The sequence below is a fragment of the Onychostoma macrolepis genome, chromosome 02 (genome assembly GCF_012432095.1).
Source record: "Onychostoma macrolepis isolate SWU-2019 chromosome 02, ASM1243209v1, whole genome shotgun sequence".
In the NCBI taxonomy this organism is placed as follows: Eukaryota; Metazoa; Chordata; class Actinopteri; order Cypriniformes; family Cyprinidae; genus Onychostoma; species Onychostoma macrolepis.
In genome coordinates this window covers 3,122,129-3,136,578 of record NC_081156.1, presented here as the reverse complement: position 1 = coordinate 3,136,578, position 14,450 = coordinate 3,122,129, and the positions used below count along the sequence as shown (strand labels likewise).

Below are 14,450 nucleotides of genomic sequence, written 5' to 3'. Positions count from 1 at the left end.
GGGCAGACATCCTGTCGAGACAGGGGCTGAGGCCCGGGGAATGGATGCTCCACACCGAGGTGATGGAGCAGATTTGGAAGAAGTTCGGTCGAGCCCAGGTGGACTTGTTTGCGTCTCGAGAGACCTCACAATGTCCCCTCTGGTTCTCTCTGACTCGTCCAGCTCCACTGGGGCTGGATGCCATGGTACAGATGTGGCCGAGGCTTCGTCTGTACGCCTTCCCCCCGATTGCTCTGCTCCCGGGAGTTCTGGCGAGAGTTCGCCGGGACGGGGTTCGTCTCTTGTTAGTAGCCCCGTACTGGCCGGGCCGTCCATGGTTTGCAGACCTGGTAGCCCTTCTAGAAGACTCTCCATGGGAGATTCCCGTCCGGCGGGATCTCCTCTCACAGGCAGGGGGCACTATTTTTCACCCTCACCCAGAGTTGTGGAAACTGTGGGTGTGGCCCCTGAGGGGGCACAACTCATAGCATCCGGTCTCTCAAACGAGGTTGTGGAGACCATACTCCAGTCCAGAGTTCCCTCTACGAAGAAATCATACACTGCTAAATGGCAACTGTTCACTTCCTGGTGTCACAGCAGTCAGCTGGACCCAGTAGTTTGCCCTATCGGGTCAGTGTTGGAATTTCTGCAAGACAGATTTGCCTCAGGGTTATCCTCCTCCACGTTGAGTGTCTACACGGCCGCTATTGCTGCTCACCACACCCCTGTGGGTGAGCAGTCTCTAGGGAGGAACCCGTTAGTAACACGATTTCTCCGGGGTACCAGGAGGCTGAGGCCTCCGGTTCGCCCAAGGATGCCGACTTGGGATTTGGCTGTGGTTCTAGAGGCCCTTTCTAAAGCTCCCTTCGAACCCCTGGAAGAGGTTCGTCTGAGATTTCTTACAGTCAAGACTGTATTTCTTTTAGCCATCTCTTCCTTGAAGAGAGTCTGTGATTTGCAGGCCCTGTCAGTGGCTCCATCATGTCTCGAGTTTGCGCCTGGTATGGCGAGAGCATTTCTGTACCCCAGGCCGGGGTATGTCCCGAAGGTGCCCTCAGTGGTTCCACGGCCAGTGATTCTTCAGGCATTCTGTCCACCTCCCTTTCGGGATTCAGACCAGGAAAAGCTTAATTGTGTGTGTTCAGTGCGAGCACTGGACACATACGTCCACAGAGCTGCCCTGTGGAGAAAGTCGGACCAACTGTTTGTGTGCTACGGTCCTTATAAGATGGGTCTTCCTGCTAACAAGCAGACCCTCAGCAGATGGATAGTGGATGCTATTACCACTGCATATGAGTCTTCTGATCTCCCCTCACCTCTGGGGATCAGGGCTCATTCTACTAGAGGTATGGCGGCCTCTAAGGCCTTCTCATCTGGTGTTTCAATGCACGATATCTGTAATGCTGCGGGATGGTCCACCCCTCTGACCTTTGTCAGGTTCTACAGCCTTGACCTTGATGCCACTCCTGGCTCCTCAGTCCTCTCGGCCTAAGCTGTGCCGTTCCACACTAGGCAGGGATTTGTCAGTATGGTGGCGTGGGCATTGTCGTTCCCAAAGCGTTATCGACACAGCTCGAGTTCCCGAAGGAGAACGTCCCAGGTTACGTATGTAACCATGATTCCCCGAGGGAACGAGACGCTGCGTCGCATGCCATACTATCTGCACCCCTGCGAGCGCTTCCTTCACTTTGAAGCTGCCGCTGTCGCTACGTCATCTCCGCCGGTGACGTCAGCCGGGATTCCCTCGGACGGATTACACACGTGTTTCAGAGCGTGGGAACACAGGGGCGTTCCCAAAGCGTTATCGACGCAGCGTCTCGTTCCCTCGGGGAACCATGGTTACTCCCCAACACTGATTCTCACATACATGAACTAGGAAAACTGCTTGCTGCTGCTGCTAATGCTAGTGCTGTTATATGAACAAGACATGCTTTGTAATTACTCCTCACACTAATAACCTGCACGTAGTTTTACAACTTGTATGTTTTCTAGTTTAAAAATGTAAATCTGACAAATGTTATAATCCACTGAAATCAGATTGAAGACCGTTTACTTATCTAGCTGTTGAGTTTCAGAGAAACTTTGAAAGCACGCTGCAGGAATCTAAAGTGAAAAAGCATTTTAGTGTGACGATTGACATTTTAATGATTTTCCAATTACGTGAAGTCTAAATTGAAGTCCCGCCCCACCACGCTAGTCGCTGGGATGGGAGTAGCCATTTTCTTTTCTCTTCGAGGCTGATGAGAAACAAGTAGCAGTGTTGTTCTAAGACAGTTAAGATACGTCAGAGAAGATAAAAACAGAAACCTTGTTTATTTTCTTTGGATTTGGTGAGTACTGCTACAAATGTGATTAAATGTGTAGGAATGTATTCAGTAGTTAGAGAGTGAAAAACTTATTTCTTTGTTGGAGTGAAATACTGATGAGTTCTGATGTTTTACAAGACAAAAGGGATGTAATGGTTAAAAACGATTGTATATAGGAGTTTCTAATGTTATATTTTGTTGATGATGATAACGAATGAACAATTTTTTTGTGTTTAAATAGCGTGACGTTATCTAAACCAAAGTACAATGAAAATATAACTGTTAAATGTTAAAAAGGGAAATACTGTATGTGTTAGTATGTATTGATGTGTGACTGAAAACAGTGAATTTAATTTGTTTGTGAACTAAAAGCTGCCTGTTGTATATGCAGGTCAGGTTTTTTGTCCTACGTTGGAACTACGTTTATTTCAGTGTGATGATGTAAGATGGCGAGCCTTCCCAGCGAGATTGAGCCTTCCCAACACTGATTGTTGTGAGAGTTGCGTTCCAACCATCACCCGAGGAAATGGGTAGGAAAGTTTTGATTGCCTGCTTCGTTTCATAAACTGAACTGAGCTGTTTAAGTGACTGTTCAGGAGTATTATTTTTACTCGGAAGGAGTTGTTTTTTTGTCAAATTGGAACTGTTGAATCAAATCTTTTTGAACTGAATCTTTTCTTTTTTTTCCAACGGAACATTTCAAACAGATGTACTGAACTTTTCTTTTCTTTTGTGTACTGAATTCTCCAAACAAATAGTTTGAACTGAGCTTTGAACTGTTTCTTCCCAACTGTTTATTTTGCCTTGTGTTCAACATCAAGGAGTTATTGTAATAAAGTGAACAGTCAAAATTATTAATTTTGAACACTGTAAATGTTACGGTGATATCAAAGGTGTTGCATTCTAAGAAATTTGCATAGCCTAGAGGGTGCACCCTATTAATCTAACAACCAACTAGAGATTCAGGTGAAATTGTTTTATTAATTTCAATGGAGTTGAAATTTGATGTAATTGTGACGTGATATTGAAAAGTTGTGACAGATTGTTGGAAAAGCATTTAAATTTATTTTCAATACAAAGATTTATTTTAACTTAATTGTTGTTGTTTCAATTGCATCTCCATAGTTGAACCTACTGGCCTATGGTTAAGATTAGCAACAAGTGCATATTATTTGACACATGTGCTACATAAGCTCATTGGCTGCGTTATGGAGCTGAACTAGGATTGTATTCTAAGGTGGTTCGGATTTCTCTAGCCTTCCTCTTGGTGTGTCGATCAGAACACAGGAGTGGATCAGGCAGTCAACTTCAATCAAAAGGGGTTTATTGAACACTGAAGATGTATTGGAGGGTGTATGTGTGTGTGGTTCTACAATAAAACAGAAATAAAAGAAATAATCAGCATAACAATACTTGACTTCTGTATCAAAACAAATCACATTAATCTATACAATGTAGTGTGTAAATACAATATACAGTATCAACTTTCTGCGGTAATATACAACACAATTTAGTGCTGTGCTCTTTTATGTAAACATAATCGGCACGTTAAACCGAAAGTGCCCGTATACTTGCAATCAGTGTTGCCAAACCCCTCCCTCAGAAAATCTCTAGAACCACCCACAAAAATCTCCATTTTTCACAAAAAGTCGCCAAATATGAAAAGAAAGTAATTACAGGTAAAATTGGTAAAGGAAAGTAAATATATACTTTACAATGACAGTACAATTTTATGACAGTATAAAAAATACAACAAAAGTATACAAAATTCTGAAGTGAAATTTAGGAAATGCTTTCTTGTAACTCTGCACGACACATTTGAATCAGTAAATTCTTCCTGTGATCTGCAAGCACATGATGGAAATTATGTAAAGACACACAATGTTAGGCATTTGTTTCATGTGTCACCAAAGTGCATCCCTGTCCTGCTCAAATACAACAGATAAGAGATATTATGATTCTCCAAAAACAAAACCTTTATTCATACAAATTTATTTCAGTCAACATACTCTATTATACGGTGGCCGAGAGAGCTCAACGCGCTGCAAATAGGAAAAAAAAAACACCTGCATATTAAGAAAACAACTTCATCAATTTGACAACACATGCGCTGCAAATGCTCACAACACAAGAAACGCAAATACAATTCTTTATTTGGTTATGTTGTGAGCATTTGCAGTGTGTTTCTTTATTTGTTTGTGTTGTGAGCATTTGCAGCACCTGCTGTCAAATTGATGAAGATATGTTCTTGATTTGCTGGTGCTTTTTCTATTTGCATGTGTTTTATACTGCAAAGTGCAAAATACTGCATCCCAGCACACATGACACGATGATGCACTGTCTCTCAGTATCTGGTTGACATGATTGTGCATGAATTGTGGTATAACATTTGTGTCTGTGGTTAAAACAAGATGTTCATGCACTGAGTAGTTGGTGCCCTGATATAATCCAAATTTTTCATATTTGTTCTCCACCATCTTGAAGCTTATAATGAAATGGTGGTGCGTGCCATCATATCTGAATGGCAGGTGTACTGATGCGTGTTCACTGCACACTGTGCACAGACTCATTGGTATGATTGAGAGTAAATGTGGGAGGTCACGGGCCTACGGCAAGGTGTGGCCAAGTAAAAAAAAAAAATCTCCAAAAAATCACTATTTGTATTTAAATATAGCTAAAATAGCTCCTTGTCGCAAAAAATTAATAAAAGTCGCAGCAACAATGAGAAAGTAGCTAAATTTGGTGACAAAATCCCCAAATTGGCTTGCAATGAATATCACAAATCCAAACAATTAAGTACTCTTATATAAACTTCACAGTAATAGTTCCCAATAGAGCAGCATGATGATATGAATAAAAATGTACGGAACAGGATGATAATACAAATAGTGATATCATATTTGTGAACAGCTCGGGAGTGCGCTGAATGCGCTAGCATAGCCTTACACTCATTTCACACGTTCGATCGCGAACAGCGGACAAATACCAAATTGTCTCGTATCTGAATATTAGGATTAACAAGAGTAGTCTATAGAGCAGAGCGGGTACTCACAATTAGTCACAGACGTACATTATAACACACAAAAGGCGATTATTTCTCCCGCTCCCAGGACAAGTCTCTCTCTCGCTTCATTTTGCTGCGTCATGGCGATGATCGAAAGGGGGCACTAAGCCCCGCGTTTCCAACACTGCCGCCCACAAATTTAGGTGTAAATTTGCTCTGTTGGAAAGTGATTCAGGTTTTCTATTGTCTGTCTTTACTTTCAGGGAGCTCATCCTCTTCAGGGATTTCAGGAAGCACAATCAGACGAGCGATAGGTCGGGTATACGTCTTGTCCTTTATCTGGATCTCCACTGTTCTGACATGTCCATCTGCAGACTTTTGTTACTCTTCCGATCTGCCACAAGGACCGAGGTAGTTAGGGGTCAACTAACATGGCTACAGTGCCAGGTTCAAGGTCAGGTGAGGATCTTTGCCACTTGCCTCTTGTCTGCATTGTTGGTAGGTACTGCCTTATGAACGCAGTCCAGAATCTGGAGAAGCTGGAGGATTGAAGTGGAACCTGATCCTTTGTTTGGCTAACAGCTGTTGTAGGTCTGGACTGAGTTTGCTGAAGGCTTCTCGGAGTTCAGTATCTCCACCTCGGAAATTTGTGCCCTGGTCGGAGTACAGTTCTGCTGGCTGGCCACGTCGACCAATGAACCTTCTCAGTGCCATCAGGAAGGCGTCACTGTCCATAGAGGTTAGCAATTCTATGTGCACAGCCCGAGTGGTGAGACACTTAAATAGGAGACCCCACCTTTTTTCAGTCCTGCGTCCCAGTCTTATTATGAAATGTCCGAAACAGTCCATTCCCGCTGAATAGAACGAAGGCTTAAATAATCTGAGTCTTGGAGGAGGAAGATCAACCATTTGCTGAGTTGCAGGTTTTGACCTCCACTTACAACACTCGAGGCATGACCTTTGATGTTTCTTAATGGCCTCTCTGCCCCTCAGAAGCCACACCCTCCTGCGGAGCTCAGCAAACACTTGCTCAGGTCCCGGGTGATGGAGTCGAGTGTCATAGTCCTTAATAAGCAGTTGGGTGTTTGGATGATGAGGGTCGAGTACGATAGGGTGCACTGTATGTGGGTCAAGGGCTTCTGCTCGCCTCAGTCGTCCTCCGACTCATATGACTTGATTTTCTGGGTCAAACTCTCAGCAGCTGATAATCTTCAGGGAAACTGTCCATCTGTATCCTTCTCAGAACAACAGTCTCTGCCTCTCCATAGGTACTAGCTGGAGGGAAATCATCCTGGGCGGCCGCCCCATGCAGTTCCTGCGCGACTGCCTCCACCAATTCTGTCCAGGTACTGTATTTCTTTCCATCATGGATCAATGGTGTGGTGATAGTTATCCCACAGAATGTTCCTCCTTTAAGTTCAGTGGTGTCTTTGGAGTCAGGAACGCGTGAGGTGGGATGAGAGGGCCACTCCTCCTGAGGTTGCAGTAGGAACTCTGGACCCTGAAGCCATCTGTTGGTGCCAATAAGATCTCGCAGGTTCTTGCCACGAGTCAGATCGTCGGCAGGGTTTCCTTCAGAATTTATGTAACACCATTTTGACTGATTGGTCAACTCCTGAATCTCCGCTACCCGGGTGCCTACAAAGACCTTGTATCGGCAGGACTCAGAATGGAGCCAGTGGAGCACAATGGTGGAGTCAGTCCAGTAGGTGATCTTGTCCAAATTCAGAGTGAGCTCATTTGCAAGCAACTTTGCCAACTGTGCACCTATCAGAGCGGCACAGAGCTCAAGCCTCGGTATTGACTGTTGCTTTCACGGGGCCACTCTGGATCGCGCTAGAAGAAAGGCAAGGTGGAGTTCCCCTTGGTGACCTTCTGACAGCAGGTAAGCCACAGCCCCATATGCCTTCTCAGAGGCGTCACTGAAGATGTGGATCTCCCGGCGAACATCTGAATGATCCATATAGGAGGGGTTATAGCATCTGGGGAGTGTTACCTGTGGAAGGTATTTAAGTTCCTCTTCCCAGGCTATCCATGCTTGCCAGAGCTCACAAGGGAGTTGTGGATCATCCCAGTCCTGGTGGGTTGCCCAAAGCTGCTGCACGATCACCTTGGCTCGGGTAGTATATGGAAGGATGACTCCAAGGGGGTCGTACTGACTCGCCAGCACCCGGTAAATGCTCCGCATCGTCAAAGCATTGTATGTGACAGGTGTATGATTGAACCCTAGCTGGTCTGACTCGCAGTTCCAGCTCAGGCCCAAGGTTGACTCTCGTGGGTCAGCTTTATCTTGAGAGAGCCACAACTCCAGCTTAGTGAACCTGGCTTCAGGAGGTAGATGACTAACAACTTCCACTACATTACTGGCCCACTGGCGGATGTCGAAACCACCAGGGGATAAGAGGGCACGTAACTTATCCACTAGCTGACGTGCTTCTTGTGCAGAAGGTAAACTTTGTAGACAGTTGTCCACATAGAAGCATTTATCCACTGAGAATCTCACATCCTCATCAGGAGTACTGTGCCGAGACACATGTTGCTGGAGGGCGAAGGTTGCGCAGCAGGGGCTGCACGTAGTCCCAAAGGGAAGGACTTGCCACTCATAAGTGTCTGGAGGATCATCTCGCCGCAGGTCACGCCATAGGAAACGTAAGAGTGGTCTGTCCTCAGGCAGTAGCAGGACCTGATGAAACATCCCACGTATATCTCCACTTATGGCTACACAATGCTCCCTGAACCGCAGGAGGACACCCAGGAGAGAGGGGCTTAAAACTGGACCAGGTAGCAAGGAGTCATTAAGGTTCAGCCCCTCATATTCAAAGGAACAGTTGAACACTAAGCGGTTTTTTCCATTGTGCATGATCATATGGTGTGGAATATACCAATTCTCTCCTATGGCTCCCTGTCCCTCATTTAGCAGTTTGACGGCAGCACCATTCAACTCCAGCTTATTTATCTCAGACTTATACACCTCTGCCTTCTCCGGTGACCGAGCGAGCTGACGCTCCATGCCTCTGAGATTAGGCATGACTGCTTCCTTTGGAGCACAAAAGAAGGGGAAATCCTTCCTGCGCAATAAAGGTGTTGCATAGCGGAAGATTCAGTTGACATCAACCCACGTAGTCTTGGCCTCCAAGTGATTGATAGCCTCTCAATCCTCCTTAGATCGGGTAGCTTGCATCTCACAGCAGTATGGAGAAATCTGGAAGGAGACTGCGGCTCCAGTCACAGTTTGTAAATCCTGTCGGATAGTACGCAGGGCTAGGCTCTCTTCAGGACCATAGATTCCAAGTTTAGGTGCTGCAGGGGAAAGGAGAATTGTCCTCTCCGAACCATCGTCAAGGACGGCATAGGTATCCAGGGTTTTATCCCCGTGACAAAGCAGAATTCTAACAACCTTGAGGAGAACTTTCCTACATCCCGTAGGTCTATCCAAATACAGAGTCTCGGTCGCTGAATTAACCAAACAAGAACCTTAGTCGCGGGTTTGGAGTTGACCTCATGAAGGATCTGCAAATGCCTGCCTTTACAGATACTACATGGCTTCTTGAGGGTACACTTGGCTGCTTGGTGTGCACGCCCACAACGCCATCAGCGGTGATTCGTCTGAATCCAATCTGTCATTTGCTGTTTATTGAAGGACCTGAAGGTAGGGCATTGACTGAGGTAATGGTCGATCTTGTCACAGTATGGACAGAACACTTTGGAACACTCTGTCCTTGGAGGACCCCTGAACTGGTTAACGAGATCGGAGCAGGTCCAGATGGTGGTTTGGCAGGGCCCTCGTCTGATCCATGGAGTACAGTAGCTGAACGGCCAGCAGGGTTCCCTAGGTACCCTCTCCCCCAGACTGTCTTTTGCTCTACCCTTCGTTTGCGGTCTGAAATCTGGCTCTCGCTGCTCTGACACCAGGCCTCATATTGTAACCATTCCGAGAAGTCCAGGAGGTTATACACCGCATCGGGACGACAAAACATATGTCTTCTGAACTCAGACCTCATTTCAGGAGGAAGTTTGCCTAACAGCCTCTCCACATGCGAACCGCACCTCAATTCAGCCTGACCTTCATGGCCCAAAGTCTCCAGCATACTGACAAGGGATCTGATTTGCAAGGCAAACTTGTCAAAGGCTGCTGTGTCACCTCATCGAATGTCAGGAGCATCCATCACTTTCGTTATCCTTCTGAGGGCTAGTTTGTAAGGTTGTCCAAACCAGGGCTCGCAAAATTTCAAAATCCCTGGTAGCCCTTCGGGCAGGTACTCTTCAGATTTTGGTAGCCCGAAAATTAATTTAACTAGCCCGAATTAAAAAATTACTATTTTATTTTATTATTAAATATTTTATTTTAATTTAAATATAGAAAATCAGATAGGAGTTTAAATGTCAATCAAAAATATTTTCAATACACAAATATCAACAAAAATGAAGGAAGGAATTTTATTTCACTATTTACAGGGTATCTGCAGAATTTTTAAAAATATATTTAAGGCAATTAATGACCCATTTTAAGAGCTGCACAAGTAAAATGAACAGAATGAGGGGGGTTGGACAATGTCTATGGTAACATACAGTTTTGAGCCATAAAATTACATGATTTACAGTTCAGATACAGGTTTTCACAAAAACAAAAGTATTATACAATAGCGTTTCAGGCTAGTATAGACCGTTTTTATGAAAAGGGATCAATCAAACATATAAATTATTATGTTAATTTAAAACATATAAATATTACTGTCTTAATTGTTTAGATTTTTAGAAAGCGCATCAACTTCTTTCTCATTTACAACTCTATGTGTTTGCTGCGTAAAAACATGAGTTGATATTTGCATTGATCTGACCATAAACAGCAAGAAAGGCTTATTGGAAATGCAAATTCATTCTCTGCCACGAGGTGGCGCTTTAGGAGCGCTGAAATATTGCGGTTTCCCCGGAAACGCTGTACACAAAGCAGCTCCGCGCTCATAAACGCTGCTTTATCAGGAATTATAGGTAAAATTAAATTAAAATGCCAACGACACGTTTCTGAGGACAGTCGGTTCCCTTCAGATACATTCACATAAATACATCCGCGCCGCGGTTTGACTTGAAACGTGCAGCGCTCATTATTTATTCAATGACATCATTGCCTTTTGAAGTTTAATCCTGCCTTATCGCTACTCATGTCTTTCCGTCCCTAACTGTAAGACCTCTAGAAATTATAATTAAGACATTTCTTATACCATTTAATGTATTTAAAAAAAAATTATGGCCTTAATTTTGATACAACTCACTTTAAGAGTTTATAAGGACCCGCGGGAGATCTGTATTTAAGGAGCCCGTCGGGCAGGCGGTGATACATTTTGGTAGCCCGACTGGAAAACACAATAGCCCCGGGACGTCGGGCTAGCGATTTTGCGAGCCCTGCAAACCTTTCAGTCAGAGCTGCCATGGTATCTCTATAAGGGAAAGGTGAGTTAAGATAGGAGTCATCTACTAGACGGGCTTCATCTAATCTCAGATGATCCATCAATATCTGATAGCAGAAGAGCTCAGTAGCATCAGGAGGTAGAAGGTTCTCAAGAGCAATCTTTAGTCTGGTGAACTCACTAGGGTCCCCTGTAGTGAAGTCTGGAATGGTCGGAGTAGGTCCGCGATAAGGCCTGTCTGTGGTGTTAATGACAGTTTGTGGAGATGATTGAAACCCAGTATCTTCCCAAAAAAAGCTTTAAAGCTTTCTATAGATATATTCGTCATGTCTGTGAGGCATGTATTCACTGAGTTTTGGCTCATTTTTGTGAAGTGCTCCTGTTCAAGACTGAGACGGCAGAAAGTGCATCATGTTTGTTTTCTTTATTTTATAAAAGCACAACATTTTGTTGATATTGTGAGTGCACGCAAATAAAAGTAGACCCTTTACAGTTCCAAATGATGTAGTACTCTTACCTTTATGAGCAAAACTGACAATGCATTTTAAGTTGTTTCCACTGAAAAAAATGCAAGTGATCGCGCTGGCACCTCCGTGTCCTGTAAAGCACGCTTTAGCTTCCACTCTCCGCACAAACGATTGGATATAGCACACATTTATCTAGGTTTAACGTTTAAAAATTGTTATATGCTTGAACTGTTTTATATCTATAGACTTCTATTTAACGAACAAAAATGCTCCAAAAGTTTTTTCTAAATCAGTAGTATAAGCTGTTTGGGAGAAGGGAGAAAAAAAAAGGCTTGGGCCTGAGCGTCTCTAGGGCTAGGGCCTGAATTTGAGGCCCGTGCAGGGCTCTAAGTGAGAATTTGCCTGGTAAATCTCAAACTGTGTTCATTCACTCAGCTCCGAAACAAAAATATGATGAGTGGATGCACCCGTGGCCTATTTATACCCGTGTGTACAGGGAGTGGCTCAGCATGCAAAATCCACTAGCCAAATTTCATTGGCATTTTCTCTTAATCAGAGAGGATTCGGGCTCCCAAGTAAGACCCCATAATGTCGAGTCACGACTTAACTCGTAGTGACCGACAGATAGGGAACTACTGGCACACTAAACACAGGTTAAACTGAAATACCTCCTCAAACACTGCTTCAGTAAGTATGAAAATAGAAACATTTTGCACATTTTTAACATTTCACAGCCATTTTATTAACTTTGCTTTTGTAAAGTGGAAAGCTTGACAATTTAAGTTTAGAATTGATTAAATCTTGTTGTATTTGCGAATATTTTACAACAGAAAAATTACCGGAATTTGAAAATTTGACATTAAATTATGAAAGTGGAATTTTAATTGGGTTTCCAGCTATATAATTCTTTAACCTAGCAGGCTTACTAGACGAATAATACTGCAGATGCCTCCTTTGGTTTCACTGAATAATGGTAAACAGACTTACCCACCCAATCCATTTCAGTGTATGGCAGAAGTTCAGAGCAAAGTATTGACAAGAACATCAGGAGAAAGATGAGAGGCATTCATCTCGCTCTGAGCTGACAGACACAGACACTGATCTGACAGGTAAGCCTGTTCCACTGTGAATGTGATGCTCCTGACTACAACACCCACACTCCATCATTTCAGACCAGAACATGTTTCTAAGTTCTATTTATGAGTATAAAACAATTCAAATACAAAAAAATGGTATAAATACAAGTTATAGTAGAGAAACATACTAGCGAATGAATGTACCAATTTTTTTTTCTTCTTTTTTGTAAGTCATTTGTAATGCCTAATTGAACAGTATAATTTAAAAAAAGTATTATTTATATAAAACATATAATGTCATACTTTGGGAAGTTATAGGCTAAGTTAACAGGCTAATAAACTAGTGGTATAAGCTACAGCTAAGCTACAGTAGTACAAAATGTAAGCTAACTAAAAGAAACATAAATCCTTTAAATACTGTCAGTGTTTAATAGTTTTCAAGATTATTTCAATGAGGAGTTCTTTTCAAGAAAAAGTTACTTTTATGTTGTGCAGTCAAGCATTTTAAAAACATATTCTATAATAAAGCCCGTTTCACTGAGATTTGATTTATTAAAGTGTTTCAAAATTGCCTTGTGGCAATCTGCAAAGTCAATGGCGTTTACTGTTGAATTACAGGGGTGTATATTCTAAGCTTTAGTTATTATCAATATTTTCATTCTGATTTTCTATGGTCTAAAACAAACTGTTTTGGGAGAAGAGTTTGAAAGAGCTCAGTTATTTGGAAGTTAGAGAATCTGCCCAGCAACTAAAAGATGTTTTGTAAAGGCATGACTGTTGTAGCAGCACTTTGTAACCTTGACAAAGGTATTCAACGTGGCTTTAGTATAAGGACCGTCTCTGCCCCTCACTTGTGTATAAAGCAGTATGAAAGCAAAAACAACTAAATAAATCCAACCCTCTTGACCAATTTCAACCATACATAATTGCATTTAAAAAGCTGGATGCTTTTAAGAGATCAGATTGAAGCAATAAATCCAATTAATTTTTTTAGTCATTTTCTTTGTTCCATTGTTAGTAGGAGAACAAGCGAACCTCTCTGCACTAATTGTAGCCATAAATCACCTGAACAGTTGAATCTACATGAACTTGGCAGTTATGAGTCAAAGCCTCATCTCTGTATAGGGAAAACTCTCCAATGACCTTGAATATGAAAAAAAATGACTTGGCAAAACTTCACTTAAACATTTGGGCTGCAGATTCTTTCATCATCAACACTTCCTTGACAACATCTTGAGGCAAAATAGGATACAACTATTGTTAACGTCCTCATAAATATTTATGCTTGTAGAATTCAGCCTTAACAACAAACTCATTAGCACTCGGAAACAAAAAACAAGTTTTTTTTTTCATATTTTGGAAACTATTATTAAGTGGAAAAAGGCTTTAAGAGTACTTTATTGCTACATATAAAACTCGCAGTGTGAGTAACTCATAACCTGCTAATAATTTGTATATTTAGAATGATATGACTGACCATAAAATAAATTCAACATTTGGTACAAATAAATTATGTGGTGTACTACAATATTATTTATTAAAAATGTGACAGTAAGTCCTTCCAAATTTTTGAAATGATGTAATGGCCAGTGCAGTAAAAACAAAATGAAATTCACTTTCCACATTGTAAAACACAGCAGTGTAAAATTTTATTAGGCACTTTTGGTTGCATAATACTGATATTGATAATGTGACAAACATGAAATACTAAAATATGTCTTACTGAAAACTTTCTTTTAAATGATTCTGCATCTACATTGACGGTCCAAGCCAACAGTTCCATTGGTCAGCTAAATCTACATCTTTTTCATCCAGTTCGTAACTTTTTAAATATAATGCAGCTCAAAAGTGTAAGACTAGGTAAAGCCACTGAATGTTTTAAGTGCGTTCTAGTCTCACCTCCTGGTCGGGGACACTGAGGTAGCCGTGGTGGGGTTTGAAGGCTTTGTGTGGCGGGCGAGAGAACATCCAGTTTCTACTGAAGCTCTGGCCGAATACAGGCTGCAGCAGGAAGTAGGGTTTCTCTGAGTAATTGATCACCAACAAAAACAGAGACACCGCCACAATCAGACTGGTCACTATGACTGACTTCTTCTGTGAGGAGGGAAAGAAGAACAGAAAACATCGCATCATTTAGCTTTTCTGACTCATGGGCAAAATTTGGCAATGAAACATTCAGGCAAAATAGTTATTGTCACAGTCAAAAAGTGCTT

At 42.4% G+C, this 14,450-nt stretch overlaps 1 protein-coding gene across 6 annotated transcripts in view; it reads right to left on the bottom strand.

Annotated features, from left to right (window-relative positions):
• Positions 1 to 14,450, bottom strand: part of st6galnac3 (ST6 (alpha-N-acetyl-neuraminyl-2,3-beta-galactosyl-1,3)-N-acetylgalactosaminide alpha-2,6-sialyltransferase 3) — a 139,906-nt gene that overhangs the window by 93,327 nt on the left and 32,129 nt on the right. For 5 of the 6 annotated variants that reach the window (XM_058797934.1, XM_058797900.1, XM_058797915.1 and 2 more), the window contains exon 2: positions 14,137 to 14,328. In XM_058797934.1, coding sequence (XP_058653917.1) covers positions 14,137 to 14,328 — 192 coding nt within the window. Of the gene's footprint in view, positions 1 to 14,136; positions 14,332 to 14,450 lie in introns of all 6 variants that reach the window. The other variant, XM_058797925.1, reaches the window with a different exon arrangement.